The 23412-nt window shown below is 34.8% G+C and overlaps 1 protein-coding gene and 1 long non-coding RNA gene across 3 annotated transcripts in view; both read right to left on the reverse strand.

The window, feature by feature from the left end:
- Positions 1–22972, reverse strand: part of LOC144965196 (uncharacterized) — a 26240-nt gene extending 3268 nt beyond the window's left edge. The window contains exons 1-10 of one of the 2 annotated variants that reach the window (XM_078900275.1): positions 22854–22972; positions 13867–14065; positions 12963–13025; positions 11578–11640; positions 6553–6596; positions 4921–5002; positions 4119–4194; positions 2128–2238; positions 1495–1593; positions 400–514 (exon numbers count right to left, since the gene is read on the reverse strand). In XM_078900275.1, the coding sequence (XP_078756401.1) occupies positions 400–514; positions 1495–1593; positions 2128–2238; positions 4119–4194; positions 4921–5002; positions 6553–6596; positions 11578–11640; positions 12963–13025; positions 13867–14065; positions 22854–22889 (888 nt within the window). In that variant the 5' untranslated portion in view covers positions 22890–22972. The remainder of the gene's footprint in view (positions 1–399; positions 515–1494; positions 1594–2127; positions 2239–4118; positions 4195–4920; positions 5003–6552; positions 6597–11577; positions 11641–12962; positions 13026–13866; positions 14066–22853) is intronic. The other variant, XM_078900276.1, reaches the window with a different exon arrangement.
- The window catches only part of LOC144965197 (uncharacterized), a 567438-nt gene that overhangs the window by 15290 nt on the left and 528736 nt on the right, over positions 1–23412 (reverse strand). The window lies entirely within an intron of this gene.

Below are 23412 nucleotides of genomic sequence, written 5' to 3' on the forward strand. Positions count from 1 at the left end.
AGTGCAAATTATCAATTATAAACTACAAGGCACATGTATGTATTGTGTGATTGTATGCTGCGTGTTTTGTGGCATGATAAACCAGTTATGATCACATTGACAAGATGACAACAAAAAATACAATTTCTAACTTTTCAATATTAACTATTTCATTAAGAAGCAGAACCACGAGTAAGTTTTTTTTCAATGACATACAAATTTGAAAATACAAATTAAATAAGGAGACTAATTAAACATGGTTCAATTTTATCTATATATTTTTTAAAGACTGTACACGAATATTGTGTACTTAGGAGGTATAGCGTAATATATTATATATATGTTTCATTGCCATTTGAAAGTTCAATATGTCTTTTTTTTTCAGATTATCATCAATCGGCACTCCAGTTTTTATCATACCATGAAGTTCTGCAGGACTGGTTGTGAATTCCAAGACAGTAAGCTTACATCATCACGGTTGGCAACAGAAAACATGAGGTCATCTACATTGTAGTGATCCATCTTGGATAATGGACTTAAAGAGAGAAAAATGTAAGTGTGTATTTGCACAAAGTTATCCCCTTTTGTAATTCGTGTAATAAAATAAAATATTAATATACACTGTAGCTGTATGAATATTGAATTTAATGTTTCCAATTTATATAAACATAAATAATGATTACTATACCTTATTGAAATTTAATGAATTGTCTCATATTTATGTACATAAAACATTATAAATATATGGTATGGGTATTTAATCAATTGTCCCCAATATATGTACTAAATCATAATTGATATACCATATGGCTATTTAGTGAATTGTTTCCTATGTCTGCAAATCATGATTATATCTGTGTAATAATAATTAAATGATTATATACATTAGGAACTCTCATTTAAAATGCATAATGTTAATTTGGAGTTAGATGAATACCATATAATTTACACATATAGGATACCATTAAAAACTTTTTTAAAATACCATAATGACTATAAAACACTTGTAAGCATTACGTCAAGTAAATCCGATTTTTAAAATTCCATGTAATGAGCGAGCAAGGGAATGAATAGATATAAAAGTCATCGTCTAATGAAGCCAATTCAACTTAAGGGTGTTAAAATGAATTAAAACTTCACATTTCATAGCAGAACAAAATATTAATATCTCAAATTACACATTTTGTACACCCAAAATCTTTGTTCCTTTTTTTTTTAATGGGTCTTTATTCAAGCTATTGAAGGTGATATATTGAGGGAGTGCCAAACGGCATTTTCCTGTGGTATTTGACAAAATGGACAACTATACTATATTTCTTTCAATATAAATCTAACAAACAATGGTAAACAATCAGTTTCTCTATTAAATTACTGACATATTATCCATAAACTAGTACACTAGACAAAATAGGACATATGGCATGATGGACAAATTAAAACTGCAAGACAATCTTGTATCACAGGACGCCAGCCAAAATGCAAAATTACCCAAGGCTTTATCACTCTTATCCTCACTTCATAAGTAAAATCGTCCCTCCTTCCTCAATCCATTCAGTGATCTCATCATTGTTGTGCTGTATGCCTTCCTCTATCTTTGTCCTCACATCTAACATCCTGAGAAAGAAATGTTTAATACTGTTTGAAATACAAATAACAATGCGTTTGTTTTTTTAATAATGGTGATAAAATACTTGGACTAAAAATCCTTAACGGATGTTACAGGGTTAAAGATTAAACAGGAGTGAATGACTATCAAAAACAGTCCCTCTACAGGACTCAATCTACGAAAAATATCACAGTTCACAGACTCACCTGGACAATATAATTGTATGGCCAAAAGCAATATTTAATCATAAAATATAAAAGAGAGTCTGTCCGAACATGAATGTGAGTTTACAAATTACATTAGAAATATTGAGTCATTTTCGGTGGAAGACAAATAAAATTGAGCATAAAAATATCTACACAAAAGTTAATAAAAGACAATATCAAAGAGAGAATGAGGGAGATGAAGTCAGTGCAATCGTTTTTGCCACTAGGAGCTAATTCTTATGACAATCAATTTATTGTCTTGTGTGTGTGTGTATGTGTGCGTGTGTGTCTGTGTGTGTGTGTGTGTGTGTATGTGTGAGTGTGTGATTTATTTACTTGTCTGTGGGTTTAAAAACAATGTTTTGCAGTCGTATCCGTTTGTCATTACAGTAGACCGACACTGTGACAGGAAGAAAATCCAATGCTGGGATATTATTGGTCAGGTATCTGTGTAATGAAAGAGAGGTTAGAAATTTTGGTCACAACGATAAATGATTATAAAAGATAAGACTGTTTTGATGACTTTTTAAGTTATTGTTAATCTACATAATGAATAATTTGAAATTCTGATCGAGTTCTCAATCACCACACTAATTTGAGAGCATGTATATTGGGAACAAGTTATTCGAAAGAGTGCAATAATCCTCTTAATTGTCCCAGAAAGTAAATTTACCAATACTATAACTGATAGAAAAGTTATGTTTTGTTTATCTTTCTTGTCATCTAATCTGCTTTTGCTCTTCAGTTTACTTCGTGTTTTATGGATGTCACTGCATACCAAGATATTTTTGCACATCAATGATCTTATGTTGCTTACATTTTCTTTGATCAATTGTTTAAAAACCATATATGAATGAGGAAAGTGAGTGTTACAAAACAAGAAAATAGAAAAAAGGATAGTTAATAAACTTTTGTTTAATTTGGTTTGCTATAAGAACAACATACAACAATAAGATGGCAAATTCTCTGGAAATATAATAATAATATTTCTTAGCTTATCGAATGGGCAACGTTTAATTCAGATGGATTGATGTTCCATCATGCATGGTAAGATATTTCATAACTGCACACATATGAAAATTGTAAAATTTTTGTTTTATATTTATTTATGTCTGTGTCTTGGCTTTACACTTCTTCAATTCTGGTATTTTAATTTTATTTTCCATCCTTTTGGGGGGGGGGGGGGGGGGATGCATGTGTGTGTTATATTTGTATATGTATGTAGAGTGCAGCACGAAAATCTCAAACACGGAAAACTTGAAATCACTGCAATCTCCAACACATGCAAAATTCCCGTTTTAATCCCTCTATTTTCATAGTACTGGCAACACGAAAATATCAAACTCTATCAGAGGCTAACAAGGAAACCTCTTAACAAAATGGACCTTAACTTTCGCATTTGTTGATAAAATTATTTTGCCTAATGTTTGTGTTGAACAGAACTGAGAACTGTCATCCCTATCTTTGTTGCCTTAAATGCATTAGTTAAAGTATTAAGCGTGTGTGTGTGTGTGTGTGTGTGTGTGTGTAGATTGAGCATTTGTATAAAGGGGAGGGGGGTAAGTGTGAATTATGTTTAACCAGTGTCCGATTCGATGTCTCACTCTAATGTGTAGCAGTACCAGTGGGGGCTAGCACTATCAAAGCAATTATGACTTGAAGCTGTTACTGTTACTGTATTTGAATCAAAGAAGTGATTTGTGAATGGGGTGAGAAGAGAGGCACGAGAGAGATAAGTGAGGAGTTGTAGGGATCAGATACCGGATTTTTGGCTTTAAGTCAACTAAAGCTGAGTGTGTAATCAATAATGGGATGTGCTGGCTTTGTCTTATTATTATAGCACACGTAAAGGGGAACATTACTTCATCTCTGTTATTGAATGAAACAAGACGCACTTAACACTACACTTCATTATAATGGGACCTCGCCAAAACAACTCATGTTTATCCCCCCTCCCCCTTTCCCCCTACCTCACAGTCTTCTTCATATTCTTTGCAAAATACACATGTCTCGAACAAACAGGCCTGGTCCCAACTTGTTTGAGATTTCTGTCCTGCATTGTATGTGACAAAATGAATTAATCTTCCTAGTAAATGTAGAATTTAGACAATGTGCTTTAAACTCAAACAAGGTTTAACTTTGAAACGATTCAATTCAAAGGTTTATTTTTAAGCAAATCATACATGAATATAATATTTCCAATCAACAAATCAAAGTTAGTAAAATCAATAATAATAATAATAATGACAACAAAAATGATAACATCATAACATGATAAACATCACACTATTACTTTAAAGTTGGATTATCATTCCCCATTTATTTACCTGTCTAATGCATCAGCTGCTAACTTTTCACTTTCTGCTAGATGTCCCTCAATCTGACTTCGAATCTCCTCAGGACCTTAAGACAAATTCATAAAGTATTATTATTATTATTATGATTATGATTATTATTATTAGCAGTAGTAGTAGTAGTAGTAGTAGTAGTAGTAGTAGTCGTAGTAGTAGTAGTAGTAGTAGTAGTAGTAGTAGTAGTAGTAATAGTTGAAGTAATACATTGCAATATTATATTAAATACGTACCTCAATAGGCAAGCAGTGAAGTTCATTTTTAAAAATATGTCTATGTGTTCTCTCTTTTCTTCCTCTAAACAATTTATGCAGTTCAATTTTGTAAAAGCTGTATTTTCTTTGAGAGATTATCGGGCAGATTAAAGAGTAATGAATTATAATACTCAAGTCTAAAAAAGATAAAAGAAGACACCAGTATTTGAATAGACTTTTGGGTTAAAATGTTTGAAAATTGGGCAATTTTCATAATTATAGAAGAATTTTACAAAGAAATATGTTTTTCATAGACAGGTTAGAATCAAAATATATACCAAGATTACAAGCTTTGTCCGAAAATAAAATAATTTCACTTTGAACGTTCGATCAATTCGACAACAATTAATGTGAACATGTGTCATAGAGGGTTTTTAAAAAAAAAACTATGTTGGTTTGTATCACAAATTGTTCTGGGCATGGGGTGCCTGTAGAGTAAGCTATCCTGATTCTATTAGGAACCTAGTCATCTTACTTCCTTGAAGTGACAAAGTCTTATTCTAATTATCTAATCAAGCATATACCTTTCCCCATATTCTTTAAACCATCCGGTATTAAACCACATTCTAACTTGTGAATTTTTTGTTGAAAATCCTGCTGAAGTCTCTGTGAGGAAACAAAAGAAAGGAATTAATTACAACACCACTTCATATCTCAAACCCGATATTATTTCATGTTTAAACATCATATACATTCTCACTTAGTCATAAATTCAGTAAAAGTATTCAAGACACTTCAAATCCATTTACCTATAGAGCAGCAATCTATCATGAAAAAAATGTTGTCATTCTGTATGGAAGACAACACCCAATAGCACGATCTGGTTGGATCACATTTCTTTGTGCACATCAAGTATTTTGAAGCGGCTTGCTATTTTTTCTTTATAGGATGAGATGACAAACCTACTGTCTATATCTGAAGTTCGTACGTGCATCTTCCAGTCTAGTGTTTGGGAGGGTCCTCAGTTCCCACACCAAAAAAACACAAAAAAACTTGCACAATAACAGCATGGCTACCTGCTATTTAAGTACATAATGGTTCGTCTTGGCAACCAGTCCTGTGGAATAAAAATGTCACTGATGCTGTGTGTATGTATATGTACGTGAGTAGGTGTTTGATTGTGCAAGTGGGTGTGTTTGAGTGTGTGAGAGAGTGTTTGTGTGTGTATCAGTTCTGAATGGATTGTTGAGTAAAAGTAAAGTGTGATGTGGTGCTATGGAGGGGAAATATGGAAGAGCGAACAAGGAGATGGTTGATGGCAGTAGTGATGTGAAGGAGATATAAATTGTTAGTTTGTTGACATCTATGTGTTGTTGAATCTCCCAACAGTGTGTGTGTGTGTGTGTGTGTGTGTGTGTGTGTGTGTGTGTGTGTGTGTGTGTGTGTGTGTCAGTGAAAGGGATCAGATTTGATATGATGCTCTGAGCAGTTCTCAACTAAGACGTGTTTCAACCCTTTTGTTAATTAAAACCAATTGATGTAAAAAAATAATTCACACTAAGAGATTGATAACTTTATTATGTTAGAAAATTTGCTTAGGTGACAAATTTTAAAATAATTAACACTTATTGATAATGAGCCTGAAAGGTTCCTGAGTTAAAGTACAAAAGGTACAGTAACAAACATATAATCCAAATCACTTTTTATTGAATTAATCGGGGGGGGAATCAATCCACTAGGAATATAGGCCTTGATTTCTAAGAAAAAATCTAACATAAAGCGGTTATTTGATTCTATAATTTACAGATACACAACATGCCAGCCATGGTCTTGGCGGAATCTTTAAAAATAAAAATGAATAAAATTTCATCCACTACAGTCACTGACGATTGTGTCTCTGACAAATCTTATTTTATGGAAGACAATTGTATTGGAAAATATTGACAAAATAAATGCTTTAAGTCTTGCTCTTACAAGTCTAAACTAAAATATACCTTACAAACCTTTGTGTCACGTTATTGCTAAAAATTACAAAAAAGGTCACGAGAGTATAAAACATGCTTTTAGAAAAATGAAATAAAGAGAGATGGAAAGGAATCATGAAAAGTAAAGAATAATAAAGAAGGGAAGTTGACTTTCAATGTTTTATCTTTACAAACCAAATAAAAATAAATCTTAGATATTAACTTAAATCATAAAATGTGAAACAAACTTACATAAAAATACTGCTCAACTGAGATCATACTCTTCTTCAAGTGTTCTGTAGAAATTAAGCAATATTAAGTAATATTAATATTATTATCATTATCACATCTTTATTAATGATTATCAACTTGTCTCTAATTTCTAAACTTAACTGACTTTTCTTGGTATCTTGATGATCATCTACATTTTGCAGTGTAACGCATCTTGCATGGTAGCTGTGTTTGTGTGCTCTACTCTTTTATGAAATTCCCCTAGATATACTTATTTCTTTTTTATGGATTTTATAATGGTGTTATTGTGAATCTTCTGTATCCAGGTGTATATTTTATCCATTTTTATAAAACAACTTTTAAGTATTTCGATATGTTTAACAAGGACATTTTACTTTTATCGATCTTACATGTTACAACCTTGCCATTACCAATAGAGTTTTAATCAACGGACACTGTTTATATTGACACAAACCCTATTTTTATAAACCAAGAGGCAATCGCAGAGGTAAAAATAAACAAAGGCCAATACAAACATTAATTGGACACCGACCAATTGTTCAATCATGATGCACAGACCCGCCGGCTACACTGACACAAATACAGCTTGCCATTGACAAAACACACGATCGCAATAACACAAAATTTATTAATGCGAGTGTCAACAAAACATTAAGTGAGCTGATGTCTGTCACTCCGATAAATAACAACCAATGCCAGAAATATGTTACAACAAATATACCTTCTTCAGCAATATTTATAAATGGTGAAAAATGTAGCAATCACAGCGATATCAACACCAACACCAGCTAGAGAAAACAAGAATAACAACAGCAGCATCATCACCAGTGATGAAAATGACAATTCTTTGCCTATCCAAATTTCAGATCAACAAAAGCAAAACACCCCTCCAATACAACAGCATCATCATCAATAACTACAGCAAATAAAAAAGACTGAAAATTAAAATACTATTAGAATTACGTAGTGTTTTTATGCACCTCCGTTGACGGTGTATCCTCCAATGGAGGTGTATAAAAACTGTGCGTTTTTGTACACCTCCAACGGAGGTGTATAAAAACGCCACCTTAGAATTATGATCATAAATTGTCATAGTCTAATAAGCTTTGACAAGAGACTAAAACTTGAACAAATTAGAGAAACTCACAAACCAGATATTATAACAGCAACCGTAACACATTTAGACGAAAATATCAATAGCAATACGATCTTTAACAGTAATTACCTTGATCCACTACCATACAGGAAAGATTGGTCACTTGGCCAGGGAGGTGTACTTATAGCTGTTAAAAAAGACACCCTGCCTGCTGTAAAAGAAGCAGATACAAATTGCGAAATTGTATGGTCGAAAGTTTATCTAGAACAAAGTCACCTGCTCGTGGGCAGTTTTTATCATCAACCTTCAAGTGGAATAGAAACATTAAAACAACTTCACAAATCCCTTGCGATAATTCACAAATCGATGAGAAACAACCCACATATCATTCTCTGTGGGGATTTTAACTTGCCAGACATCAAATGGGAAAAGCATGCAATAAGACAAAAACCCCAATATACAAAGTAACTAAATGAAGCAATGTTAGAAATCGTGCATGAGTTCAACCTCATACAGCTAGTCAATGAACCTACAAGAAAATCTAACACCCTTGAACTAGTGTTTACAACATGCCCCCACCTCATACAATCAGTTTCTACAGCTCCGGGCATGAGTGATCACGATGTTGTCTTGTATGACTTGACTTTGAATGCCAAAATCCAACAAATGGCTCCCAGAACAATCATGTTATATCACAAAGGTGACATGAACGCCATCAAATATGGCCTTAATGAAATTACCACCATTTCATAAACCAAACTTGAAACAATGACGTACATAGAAATTGGGAACATTGATCAACGCTCTTAAAAGACTTAATGGACAAACACATTCCCTCAAAACTTGCCATGGACCACACCGAAAATTAAACTTTTAACACATCAAAAGCACAGACACTACAACAAAGCACTGGAATGAATACCGGAACCTCCGACAGAAAATACATAAAGAACTAAGAAAAGAACATCAAAATTATGCTTGACCTAGATCATAGAAGGAAAAATATTGAGGCTATCACAAATCATTTCTGGAAATATATACGAACAAAAACAAAAGACGTGACAAGCATTTCTGTTTTACAAAGGTCTGACGGATTAGAGGCAACAGAAACCATAGAAAAATACAACATATTAAATAATCAATACCAAAGTGTCTTTACAATGTTTACAATATGAAACATTGCCATGCATGGAAAACAACAACATACCCACAATGCCAATAATAACAATCACTTGAGAGGGTGTTACCAAACAATTAAAAGATCTAAATCCCTCGAAAGCGTCTGGACCTGATTCTATTCCAACACGAATCCTGAAAGAATGTGCCAATGAAATATCTCCATACCTTTGCATCCTATTCCAGCAATCTCTCGACAAAGAACAAGTCCCAAATGATTGGAATCATGCTAAGATTACTGCAATTCACAAAAAAGGCAAACAAGACATAGCCTCGAATTATAGGCCCGTTTCACTTACATCTGTTACTTGCAAGGTACTTGAGCATATATTCTATTTCACAACATTATAGATCATTTTGACCATCAGATATTAGTTGACTACCAACATGGTTTTCGGAAGGGTGAAACCCAACTCATCAATACACTTGAACAAATAACAAAAGCGTTAGATGAAAGGAAACAAACAGTTTTAATTAATAGTATTTGACTTTTCAAAAGCCTTCAATACGGTATCTCTTCAGAAATTAGAAAACTATGGAATAGTACATAATTGGCTCAAAGATTGGCTGTGTGATCAGACACAAGAAGTGGTGCTTGATTGGAAAACAGGAGAAAAATGCCAAGTGCTATTAGGAGTGCCGCAGGGAACTGTATTGTAACCTCTTTGCTTCCTCATTTTTTTTTACTAATGAAACAAATCTTCAACTATTTGCAGACGATGATAGTCTCTTATTCAGAACGATAGAAGATCATAACGATGCAAAGATTCTGCAGTCAGATTTAGACTCACTCATACAGTGGTCCAACCCCATGGCAAATGAATTTCCATCCTTAAAAATGCTCTGAGATGTCAATCTCCACCAAGAAAAAAAAATATTTTGACTTCAAAATGTGAGGCCAAATATTTAAACGTGTAAATAGTATAACGTACCTTGGAGTCCACTTAAATAACATGCTGCAGTGGGAACATCATATCCACCATATTGTGACAAAGGCCTTCAAAACATTACATTTTATCAAGAGAAGACAAAGGCACAGGTATATATTCAACTTGTGAGACCTATTTTGGAGTATGCCTGTACTGCATGGGATCCCCACAAAAATAAGGACATAAAAACCATTGGAAACATTATAATTATTATTATCAAAATTATTATTTGATATGGCGCCACAAATACTGCTCAGAGGTGCTTTACAATAGTTTTTGTTGGTATCACACTAATTCATTCAATCGATTACGAAATCACCACAACAGTCACACACACAGACACACATCCTGTTCGAAGTTCACATAAAATCATGAAAAGCAGAATGAAAAAGATTTGTTTTTAAATGCTGTTTGAAGATGGGTAAACTTTCACATTGTCGGGTTTTAGGTGGTAAAGAATTCCATACGATTGGAGTCGAAAATACAAAACCACGCTCAGGACACTTGTTCTTGGGATGTTTTTCTCTATTCGCGAAGAACTGGCGGATTGCAGAGTTCGAGTTGGTCTATATTCCCTCACAAGGCATTCATATATTATATTTATCTTAGTATAATATTCTTTTCTCAATTGGAAGACAGTGTAGTGACTTAAGGACCGGTGTTATATGGTCCCAAGGCTTTGCCCTTGTAACTATACGAGCAGCTTTGTTTTGCATCAACTGTAGTCTGTTCAGCGATGTTTTTGGTAGGCCGTACAGGAGAGAGTTACAATAATCCAAGCAGCTGGTAACAATTAACAAAGGCATGGATGAGTGTTTTGCATGTTTCATCATCAATATCATTTCATATTCTACATCCATTTGGAGAGCGCTATGAACTATGAACCGCTTGACAGCACTTTGTTATGTGTGCATGCATGTCTAGGTGAATGTCAAAATAGAAACCAAGGTTTCGAACAACATTGGTATTTTAAATAACAGATTCTACAAGGGACAGTTGGTTAATGAGTATATCCTTTCCTGTCTTTTTTAATACAATCAGCTCAGTTTTGTCCTCGTTGAATTTAAACTTGTTCATAGATCGGCTGCAAGATTTGCCACAAATTGCCACAAGACGGAACCAGGGCGTGTGACAGCAACTCTAGACACACTAAGATGGCCAACACTCCAGTCTCATAGAGAGAATGCGTGTATACATCTAATCTATTTCACAAAACAGTCAAAAGCAAACACTCAGCCATAAACATTCCAATCTACATTAACAATTCAACAAACAGATATTTGACCAGGCTTCATCACATCGACAAATTCTACCAGCCATTGGCAAGAACAAACACATATAAATACAGCTTTTCCCTCGAACAATATGTGAATGGGACAAACTAGAACATGACATTATAGATATTACAGACCCAACATCATTTCAGTTTATTTTCCACATAAATAAAAACACCGGGAGGATTGAATGATTTGAGTGACAGATGTGGTGTGATAGGTAGCATTTATGTCTATAAGATTTGTGGTGATGGGCACAGTGTCAAATAGACCATTAAATAAAATATTATTAAATTTTCTTTTAGATTAATAATCTGTAATAATCTTCCACCTCAATAAATGCTTAAAATTTGCCTAAAACCGGTCGCTATTGATTGCACCTCTCCTTTCCTTTTTATGATATATAAGTAATTAGACCTTATTTATTAATTTATCTACTATGCTTGTTCAAAGACACTGCAATAAATAAAATTTAATTTAAGTTTAGAGACATAACGCATTAAATACAAGCTGTTTTAACTTTTTTTTTTTCATTATCAATAATGCTTACTGCGTAAAATTTCTTGAAAGGGAGAATCTGTATTACTATTATCTCCATTGCCTGTCGTTGTAACTGAAAAGCAATCAGGTGAAAAAGTTGACATATCATTCTTAAATTATTGTCAAAGTACCACAAAGTAATAGCACCATTCTAAAAGAAATGAATCGATGATTTATGTAAAATTGACATACAACAAAATACATTTATCTTAATTTATAACCAAGCAATTACTCATTAATGTCACTTTAACAGTTTTCATTTATAAATCATTTAAATGACAATTTCAATGTTTTAAAGACCTTGCTTTAAATCAAATGTGAAATAAAACGTGAGCTTTTATATAGCGCAATATCCACTAAACATGCTCAAAGCACTTTACAAGCGTCCCTGACCAACAGCAACACGCAACATCTAGAACAAGATGTGACATGATATTACAATTTTTCCGACATGGACAATGCTGTTAATGGTTAGGTACTCATTTTACATCCGGGTACGAGAGAATGTGAGTCTTTTCCAAGGACTTAACTATGCGCTGAACGAGGCTTGAATCAGGACCTTCCGATCAAAAAGAAAATGTCATACCACAAGACCACATAGCCGCACAATAATAGATCATTTAATGCAGGAAAATTTGAATGATAAAGCCCAACATATTTTTCTTCTTCATTTTCTTATTCAGGTATTCACACTGTTGAGATTGACACCTTCCATCTGCGATAAGGTTACAAGTTGACAGCATTAGGAATAAATATATGGTTTAGAGGTGGATTGAATTAAGAAGCACAGCATATTATAGAGCGAGTAAGGAGTGGATGGGTGGCAAGTAAAGCTTATACAACTTAATGGTCCAAGTAGATTCTTCCTTCTGCACCTTTACAAAAAAAAAAAAAAAAGGAATCTCATCTACTCGGATATTTAATTACATCACCATGAACTTGATCTTGCCTACAAATAAAATTTTAAAAATAAAAACTCCATGGAGAAGGAAATTAACATGAAAAATGTCCTTGTAAATTATGATACAGGGAAAACTATTCCCTTATAATGTACCAAGCAAGCCAAACAAAGACTAAGCTGCCATCACTGCACCTGGGAATAAAATATGCTGAGTTTGATACACACTTCCTTTCAATATGCTGGCTCAGACTTTCAATCTTTCCATAAAATGCTTTACAATTTTGATCCAAAGAATAGTGGTAATGGTGGTGGAAGTAGTGTAGTAGCAGTAGTAGTGGTAGTAGTGGCAGTAGTAGCAGAAGTAAAACAAAAAAAAGAGAGAGAGAGAGATAGAGAGAGAGAAAGAGAGAGAGAGAGAGAGAGAGAGAGAGAGAGAGAGAGAGAGAGAGAGAGAGAGAGAGAGAGGGGGGGGGGGGGGGGTGGAGGGGACTTACCATTATTAAATAATGTATCAAAATGCTTTTGCTCTGCTTTGTCCCGATGCAAAAGGATCTGTTCTAGATTTTTTGAGTTGAAATGGGAGAACATTGAAAATATCACAATTAGACTCTATTTTGATAGAATCTTGATATCAAGGTAGAGTACAGTAAGGATATATGGCAAACAAGTCAAGGTAGAAAATTAAACGCGATATATCAGTAGTTCTTTATGTGAGTCAACCTCCCAATACACATTTTTCTGTCAATCCTATTGCCCCCACTTTGATTTTGCAGACATCTTCATGTGCAACATCGTCTTCATCCTCCCTCTTAAAAAAAAAAAAGGGAGAGAGAGAGAGAGAGAGAGAGAGAGAGAGAGAGAGAGAGAGAGAAAGAGAGAGAGAGAGAGAGAGAGAGAGAGAGAGAGAGAGAGAGAGAGAGAGAGAGAGAGAGAGAGAGAGAGAGAGAGAGAGAGACTAACTCTTATGTTCAAAATTACAAACAAATTGACAGCCATCTCACCCGAACAACTAGATATACAATGAAATTCTCACACTCAAATAAAAACCCACTCAAAAATGCTAAAACACCAATCTGTAAACTCAAACATTCTCAAATATTCAATTGCATCCCGCACTATCAAAGACTGGAATGTTCTCCTCTAATTATGTGTGAACACAACTTATTTAGGCACCTTCAAGCGAAGATTATCAAAATTCTTCAACCTAAACACCAACAATGACCATCACATTCAACAACTTTCTCTGCCCTCGAATACAAATACTCAGAATTGAGTCAACTTCAAGTAACATTCAGATTTCGATGCAGAAAAAAAATTTAAAAATAAAACTGAGTCATAATTTAAAAATTCATTTCAGAGCAGAACAACAATCTGCAAATATTTGCATTTTGAACTTACCAACAAAGTGATCAAATTGAATATCAAAGTAGAAGCCATCAACTTGCAACTGCTTTTTGCAACAAGGACAAGAGTGTTCTCTGCCTATCCATTCTGATATGCATTTGTAGCAGTAACGATGTCCACATGGGGTGAGCACAGATCCCCGCATTGCATTCAGGCATATTGAACACTGGATGTGATCCTCAAGGACATCAAACTGGATAGAAAGAGAAAGAAACATTTATTTATGTATTATTCTGTTTTATTAAATCATAAAACAATCTTAAAATAAACAACAACAAAAAAAAAAACCCAAATAAATGAAGAATTTAAAAAAATTGAGATCATAACTATATATATATGCATTCAGTCTGGCTTTGTTTCAAGTTATTTAAAGCCTTTGAGAACCTTTTCTAGGGATAAAAAAACTTTTTCTTATGAGCCAAAAGCAATTCCCAAGCACTGCAGTCTAACAGTAACAATGTTAATAACAGAAGACTCAAAGGGGAAAGAATTATATGCCTGCAAACTTTAAGGGTTTTCCATTTATTTACTGTATACATACAAAAGAAAAGAAAAAATAATATTACCAAGACTAAAATTAGGAGGGTGAGGTGACCAAGAGGTTAAGACCCATGAGGTCCCTGGTTCTAGTCCTGTTTCAAGCACTTTGTTTTGTTTTTTTTATTTGGGCATGACTATTAACCCCCAACTTGCTCGGTTTGGATGCCATGGGAGGAAAGTGCAAATAATATTATGTAATAATTGAAATGCATAATTCTATTTCTTAATTATCAACAAAGATCATAAAATTAATTTGTTTTAAATGTTAATAGAGAATCTAGTTGAAGTTCATAACTTACTCAGATACATCAACGACCGAAAAATCCTTTTATTAACATAGCTTTAGTTCCCTCTATCTACTACTGAGTATATTATTTAAGAATAGATAGATAAAAAAATATAAGAAAAACATTGAATTGTCTCAAAAATAAAGGACAAATGAGCAATCCACACAATTGAGGCTCCCAAATTGTTATGCAGGCCTGTAAATGGCTGGTGAAAAATTGTTGGAACTTTTTGAACACGCGAAAATAGACCAACAGGACAAAAATATGAATTAACAAACATAACACAGATAATGCACATCAATTGACTAGTCAAATCATGTCATTCATTTTTTCCCCCAACTCATGTATAATAAAATAAGCAGGTCCTTAATTCATGGTACAAAAAAAAAAAAAATCCCAATTATTTGAGAGCGTACACACATTTCTGGTCCCAGGTCTGGTTAGTTAGGAAATGAGCATTACGCATTAAGTGAAAATATCTTTAAAAACGGATACGGTAAGAGCTTCAGAAAAAAATAATTAAGATGAATGACAATGGCAAGCAGCCTGCAATAGAAAAAACGACAGTAAAATATGGCCCTGGTACAATATTTTGGGAAAACATTTATTCCTACTTCAACTCTTTATTTCAAATAGGCAAGTAAGTTCAGTGAGGGTTAATAACAATCATGCTATGTTTATTTTTTCTTTCATAGAGCAGATGGGTGAGAGTAACAGTAACAGTGCTTTCAATTTAACCATTCCATTACCAATGATTGTCCCAGCAGTGTATTAATATGTTAGTTACAGTGACAGAGACAATTGGTGGAGAACTTTCATTGCTGCCCTACACTCCAGTTGACATAAAAGGCAGTAAGTAAGTAAGTACATTGTTTACATCACGTAATAGAGTTAATTGCTAACCTCAACAATGCAAATGAAATATAAACATGCAAGTGAGAAGTGAAGTGGATTAATTACAAAGTGATATAGATAACATTATTTCTTTTTTCATTTCATGATCTGCCTAACTCTGCTGCAGCTTTTCAGACTCGAGAGTCTGAATAGTCTCCCGTGGCTATTCGAATGCGATACTCAAATGTGCATGTGTAATCAAAAAGTTATTAAGACTTGAGTCTGAATATCCTAGTCTTTCATGGCAATATAGATGTTTTGTTCTTTTTTTGTTTTTTAAATTTTCATTTTATTGTAATTTTAATTTCAATTATTGACAAATCCATAAAAATTGATGAAAATGAAAATAATAATGGTATTGTTACTATCTCTATCATTATCATCATCACAGGAAACGTCGAAACCTGCTATATTTGGCGAGAAAAACAAAATCATTGATCAATTTGAACTCCATTAGAACTTAAAAAGAAACAAAAGTCAGTCAAAGTAACGGGTATATAAAGGAAAAGCTTTTCTAACTCAACAACTTTAATCAATGTCAAAGTAAAATCAGGAATGAGAGACAACAATCCTAAAGTCCAAAGTAGGGATATCAACTGAGTGAGACTGATACGGACAAAACAAAATTTTCTCTGAACTCTTCTTCGGCACTGTTTACGGGTTGATGTCCCTGGAGAGGGGGCAGCTATCTTTTTTTATGTTTACATTGGAGACTGGCCAGATATGTTTCATTGTGTGAAGCAATTTATTTAGTCTGTACATTATTATTTGTTTATTATAACTACTTGTAAATACTTGTTTAATTCATGTATCTTGTTTTCAATCCACGCAATAATCAGATCAGTTTCTTCAATTTTCTTTGGGTGTGGGGTGGAGGTAAGGGGTAGTTGTGGTATTGTTTTTTTTTCTTTTTCGTTTTTTAATCAACACACCTCATTTGATTGACAGGTACGGTCAATGTAGTTATGACACTTGGAATAGTATTTTGAGGTAAGTACATATCTAAAAACAATGTAGTTGCTATTAGTTTAAGGTGAAAAAGCTATATAGATTTGCGCACTTAGGACCCTATGCCTATCATGACATACACGGGAAAACCAACAAGCAAGCTTTCAACAACATGCTGCGCATTGGAGTATCGCATCCGAATAGCCATCGGAGACTATTGAGACTTGAGTCTGAAAAGCCGCAGAGTTAGGTAGATCATGTATTTTCTATTAGTTTAAGGTGAAAAAGCTATATATATAGATTTGCGCACTTAGGAGCCTATCAAGACATACACGGGAAAACCAGCGAGCAAGCTTTCAACAACATACTGCTTCATCACTTTAGCTCTCTCAATAGTATCGTGTTTAATGCAAATACATTATAATAATAATATTAGGGAGGCCTTCCCAAAGCTCCTCGCGCTAGGATTTCTTTCAATTTGTATCTTTGATATTTTGTCAATTTGTCATCATAGATAGAAGCATTTTAAAAACTCTAGAACAAACCTTGATAGATTTGTGAAAGTTTAAAATTTCCTAATTTGACCATTGTTTTGATTCTCAGCCGCCATTTTGATTTGTGAAGTATTGAAAGGTAGTCCAAAGCAGTCCTAGGGTTTTTTGTTTTTTTTCTATTAGAGTTAGCTCGAGGTCGGAGGATTTTTTATATTATTATATTTATTATTATTATATTATATTATTTATATCGGTTTTTTTTTTTTTCATTTTATACTGAATTATTAATCGGACTGACTATTCTCACTGTACGGTGAAAATAGTGTTTTAGGCTATTTTCACAGTTTTAGGCTATTTTCACAGTACGGTGATAATAGCCTGACAGACTATTTTCACCGTATGTATTAGCCAATCAGAAGCCAGGATACTAACTGTGACGTTTGTGCCTCTGCATCCAGACCATTAGAATTCGACCCGAAATCATTTTCTTCCTGCGTGCAGACCAGTAAAAAAAAAATTTTAAAAAAGTTTGCCGAGAACAAGGGAGGCCTCCCGAAAGCTCCTCGTTATAGCATTTCTTTCAATTTGTATTTTCACTTTGGACCTTTTGTCAGACGTTTATTTATTCAATTTGTCATCATTTATAGAAAAAACCTTGATAGATTTGTGAAAGTTAAAAATTTCCTAATCTGATCATTGTTTTGATTCTCGGCCGCCATTTTGATTTGTGAGGTATTGAAAGGCACTCAAAGCAGTCCTAGCGTTGTTTTTTTGGTTTTTTTTCTATTAGGGGTAGTCAGAGGTCGTTTGATTTTCCCATTAGGGGTAGTTAAAGGTACTAGGTTGTATTTTTTCTTAGGAGCAAATATTTGGCATGATGAGCTTTCGGAAGGCCTCCCAAAGCTATAATAATACAGGCGGGATGGCAGATTCAGAATTGGTTACAGATACCGATGAAGCTTTCCAAATTCGTGGCGGCGAGATAGGACCTTTCTGGTACAACAACAACACCTGGCCGGGGAGGGCGTGGCTCTATTGTATGAGTATGAGCTATTCACAACTCGAGAAATAGTGATTTCAATTTCTATGTCTACTTTGAGCCACTACCCTCGATTTCTTGAGGTCATGGGTTCAACACAGACAAACGCTGCGAAGTTTGTTAGCTACCAAGATACCATTATCACCGTACGGTGAAAATAGTGTGTCAGGCTATTTTCACTGTACGATGAAAATCGTCAACCAAGATATTACCGTACGGTGAAAATAAGTCTCCCACACTATTATCACCGTACGGTGAAAATCGTCCACCAAGATATTACCGTACAGTGAAAAAAAAAGTCTCCCACACTATTATCACCGTAGGCTGAAAATCGTCCACCAAAATATTATGGGACAGTGAAAAGTCTACCACACTATTATTACCGTACAGTGAAAATCATCCACCAAGATATTACCGTACGGTGAAAATAGTCTCCCACTCTATTATCACCAAGATATTACCGAAGGTGAAAATAGTGCCCCCACTATTATCACCGTACAGTGAATATAGCCTTCCACACCATTATTACCGTACGGTGAAAATTGTGTGTCAGGCTATTTTCACCGTAGGATGAGAATCGTCTCCCACACTATTATCACCATACGATGAATATCACTATTATAATGAATATAGCCTCCCGCACTATTATCACCGTACACTGAATATAATATAGCCTTCCACACCATTATCACCGTACAGTGAAGATAGTGTGTCAGGCTATTTTCACCGTACGGTGAAAATCGTCCAAGATATTACCTCACTGTGAAAAAAGTCTCCTACACTATTATCACCGTACGGTAAAAATCTTCCACCAAGATATTACTGTACGGTGATAAGTCTCCCACTCTATTATCACCGTAGGCTGAAGATCATCCACCAAATTATTACGGGACGGTGAAAAAAGTCTCCCACACTATTATCACCCTACGATGAAAATCGTCCACATAGATATTACTGTACGGTGAAAAAAGTCTGCCACACTATTATCACCTTACGCTGAAAACCGTCCACCATAATATAACAGGACGGTGATGGATCGGTGAAAAGTCTCCCACAGTGTGGGCCACACTATCATCACCTTATCACCGTATGGTGAAAACCGTCCACCAAGATATTTCCGTACGGTGAAAATAGTCTCCTACACACGGTCAGGCTATTATCACCGTACGGTGAAAATAGCCTGACAGATTATTTTCACCGTACAGTAGGTAGTCGCATCGCCCGTGGCTGAGCCGCTGATCGAGCCCCGATATCGATGTTACGGCTCTGGAGTGAAAATTGTGTTTACCGGTGAACATAGTTTTACTTCCATTGCCGTGGAATCGCTTCCTGTGCACTAATTTCGTCACTTCCGGTCTCATTTTAAAGAGGAGAAGCCAGCGCATCAGGCGGCGTTTTCAGATTTTTAATCCGTTCATTCTTTGTTCAGATGCCAGCTGTTTGAAAATTTGGTAAGTTTTAACTTCATTTTAAATACATTTTTCATTATATTACCTATTTTTAATTAATGTTATATTATTCGCCAACCATTTTTCACTATTTGTGTGAATTTTGGTGGTGATTGATGCTGGCGAAAGCGTCTTTTAGTGACTTTAAATACGATGCGTGTTCATGAAGTTGGCGACGGCCAACCAGGATTGCCTCTCGATGTATCCCCGAGTCTCCTGTGTACAGTGCAGTCTGTAAACTATCGACTGTGTTTGCTTTTGTGACTTGTATAAATAATTTCAAGCTAAATAATTGCTGTAAAAAGACTGAAAATAGTCCCATCCATAATTTTAGTTTTATTTTATGAATGAATGTTGAAACTGAAATGACTTTTTAACTGGGATGATACCGGACAACTAAAAATTATGTTCCACTGATATTATTTTTTATCTTTTATTTTTGTTTGTTCTGCAGGTTAAGTGTGTTGGTTTAATTTAATGTGGTTAATTTCAATACAAATAATACAGAATAGCATGATAGAGCCAATTCAAGTATATTTCATTCATTACTTTACTCTTTACCACAACAAAAATTATTATATAACTTTTAATTTTGTTGATTTAATCATAATCGAAGTACTTTTTTTGTTTTCAGAGTCAGACGTTCATTATGACACCACATTTTCATGTTTCATTTCCTGCCTTGTAATTTTAAATATGAAATTGAAATAACAATATGAATTTGATTGTCTGCCACCTCCAACTCCCGTCGTCTGCCGCCTCGAACTCCAGTCGTCTGTCTTGTATTTTTAAATATGAGATTGAAATAACAACATGAATTTGATTGTCTGCCACCTCCAACTCCAGTCGTCTGCCTCCTCCAGCTCCAATAATCTGCCTTGTATTTTTATATATGAAATTGAAATAACAACATGAATTTGATTGTCTGCCACCTCCAACTCCAGTCGTCTGCCGCCTCTAACTCCTGTCGTCTGTCTTGTATTTTTAAATATGAGATTGAAATAACAACATGAATTTGATTGTCTGCCTCCTCCAGCTCCAATAATCTGCCTTGTATTTTTAAATATGAAATTGACATAACAACATGAATTTGATTGTCTGCCACCTCCAACTCCAGTCGTCTGCCGCCTCGAACTCCAGTCGTCTGTCTTGTATTTTTAAATATGAGATTGAAATAACAACATGAATTTGATTGTCTGCCACCTCCAACTCCAGTCGTCTGCCGTCTCGAACTCCAGTCGTCTGTCTTGTATTTCTGAATATGAGATTGAAATAACAACATGAATTTGATTGTCTACCACCTCCAGCTCCTATAATCTGCCTTGTATTTTTGAATATATGAAATTGTAATAACAACATGAATTTGATTGTCTGCCACCTCCAACTCCCGTCGTCTGCCGCCTCCAGCTCCAATAATCTGCCTTGTATTTCTAAATATGAGATTGAAATAACAACATGAATTTGATTGTCTGCTACCTCCAACTCCCGTCATCTGCCTCCTCCAGCTCCAATAATCCGCCTTGTATTTTTAAATATGAAATTGAAATAACAACATGAATTTGATTGTCTGCCACCTCCAACTCCAGTCGTCTGCCGCCTCTAACTCCAGTCGTCTGTCTTGTATTTTTAAATATGAGACTGAAATAACGACATGAATTTGATTGTCTGCCACCTCCAACTCCCGTCGACTGCCTCCTCCAGCTCCAATAATCTGCCTTGTATTTTAAATATGAAATTGAAGTAACAACATGAATTCGATCGTCAGTCTCCCCCAACTACTTCTGTATCATTGCTTGGACTTCGATGTATTTATTCAGTATCATTACCTGGATATTGCCTGTGTCTACATTCCATGCAGCCAACAACCCAGAGTGCCTAGATTTTGTTGTCTTCTGTCTTTTGCCACATATCAGCCATCTTATGGATTTAAGCGAGTCAGTACGTGAGTACCCTTTAATCTGTTCTCTTAGTGATGTTGAATGCAAAGCAATTATCAAATTTTCTAAAGTTCATTTCAATTTTAATGTAGTTTAATAGTTAGTCATATGATACATCTCTTCGAGATGTTCAGTTTGATATATGACATGCCTATGTTGCAGAAAGTTTGCAAAGTGTCGGTATTTATCGGCTTATTGTTTGTTATTATGTAATATGTTACGTAATATTCAATTTTGCATTTTCAGGTTAAGTTTTCTCTACCACTCTTATGTAGTTCTTGTTTTTAATTTTGCATTTTTATCACTGACCATGTTTGCATATATAAAGCGGCAAGCTTGTTTCTCCCGAGTACTGTTGGTGCCCAAATGTCTTGTCCAAGGATGCAAAAACATTGGGCAGTACATTTGCAAGTTGCATTTACTGACACTTGTTCAACTTTATTTCTAGCCCTGTTCATTGTTTTTTTGTTTTTTTTTTCTTCTCTCCGAATACCAGTCATCTTTCGTCTGTTGCTCATTTGCCAATGCCAAATATTAAGTGCCTTCCCCAAGGACACAACTTTAGTGTCTAAATTCATACGTTTACGCTCCTTTCCTCTTGTTTTAACAATTTTTGTGTTCAAAATTAATCATAGCCATAGTATTGTAAGCATGCTCTGGAAGAAGACCACCCTCAAATCTGTTTTTAAAGTTATTATCCGTTCCTCGCGTCTTTTTTTTCATTTTCTAGGGTTATGTAATTGCATGACGTTGCATAATATTGCATAATAATCATTTAATTTTTTTTAAATTTGCTTCGTCTTTCCTTTGCGATCATTTTGATATATGGTTTTATATGTATTCCATCCCAAATAACCGTGATTTTCCATTTCCCCCGCTTTTCGGTTGCTCTCTGGTCACAGTTTTAGTTTCTTTTTTCCTCTTAAATTATATTAAGTATTTTGGTCCACTTTTGCGGACTAATAATCCCGTAACTTTGGTTCTAATTGTCAAATTGTCATAATTTTGGTACCATTGAAAAGTGTATTTCTTGCAGAATAGCATGAGACTATTTTGAAAACAATTGCTGCAATCTCAAATTTTCATGCAACTACCTAAGTACAGTGAAAATAGCGGCTTCCATTATTAATACACCAAATGTGTCGACAAATCGCATCCGTTGTCGACAGCAGATCGACAAATGGGTCTTGTCGACTAGTCGACAATGACAATACCACCCCTACTGTGTCCCCTTGTGTTTGCGCACGCCCTGGAGCCTGGAGTTGGGCAGTTGGGAGTTAGAGTCGCAGTTGAAGTTGAGTCCGAATAGCCACGGGGGGACTGACTATTCTTCAGACTCGAGTCAGAATTGCCACTTCGAATAACTACTAAAGATAGCTCCCAAACAAGATTACCGGAATATTCAAACGTGGATTGTTGCTCTGTTCCATTTTCCCCCCACAGTTCTTTGATAATATAACGGATGAAATCAAAATTACTTCAAATGTTGCATGAGTCTGATCTATTTCGGGACGTAAACAAGGATCTATTTTTGTTTTTTAGTCCGCTAACGATACTTGGCCGATAATCGATAATTGGAGAATTAAGAACCTGGAACATACCTCAATAAATGGGGTTGAATTTCGGGGATTAAAGGATGATTGCAAATTGAAGTTTTTGATATCTCTTTTTTTAAAACTAAATTTGACCTCAAGAGTAGTATAACTGCAATGTTTTCTATTGCTTAAAATTACACGATTACCATAATACAGGGGATTTCCACGAATCTGGGATTTCGAATGGTCTTTTGTACTTTCAGACATAAATGACACTGTTTACTTTGGAAGTGTGAAATCAGCGATATGAAAGACCGAATACACACTGCGTGTATCTTATTTATCTCCTAAGCTATCTGTCGATTTTGACATCTCGTGTTTCAAACACAAATTCTTATTCGTCGTCAACGAGATCCTC

The sequence above is a fragment of the Berghia stephanieae genome, chromosome 2 (genome assembly GCF_034508935.2).
Source record: "Berghia stephanieae isolate SIO BIC M18660-M18661 chromosome 2, UCSD_Bste_1.3, whole genome shotgun sequence".
In the NCBI taxonomy this organism is placed as follows: domain Eukaryota; kingdom Metazoa; phylum Mollusca; class Gastropoda; order Nudibranchia; family Aeolidiidae; genus Berghia; species Berghia stephanieae.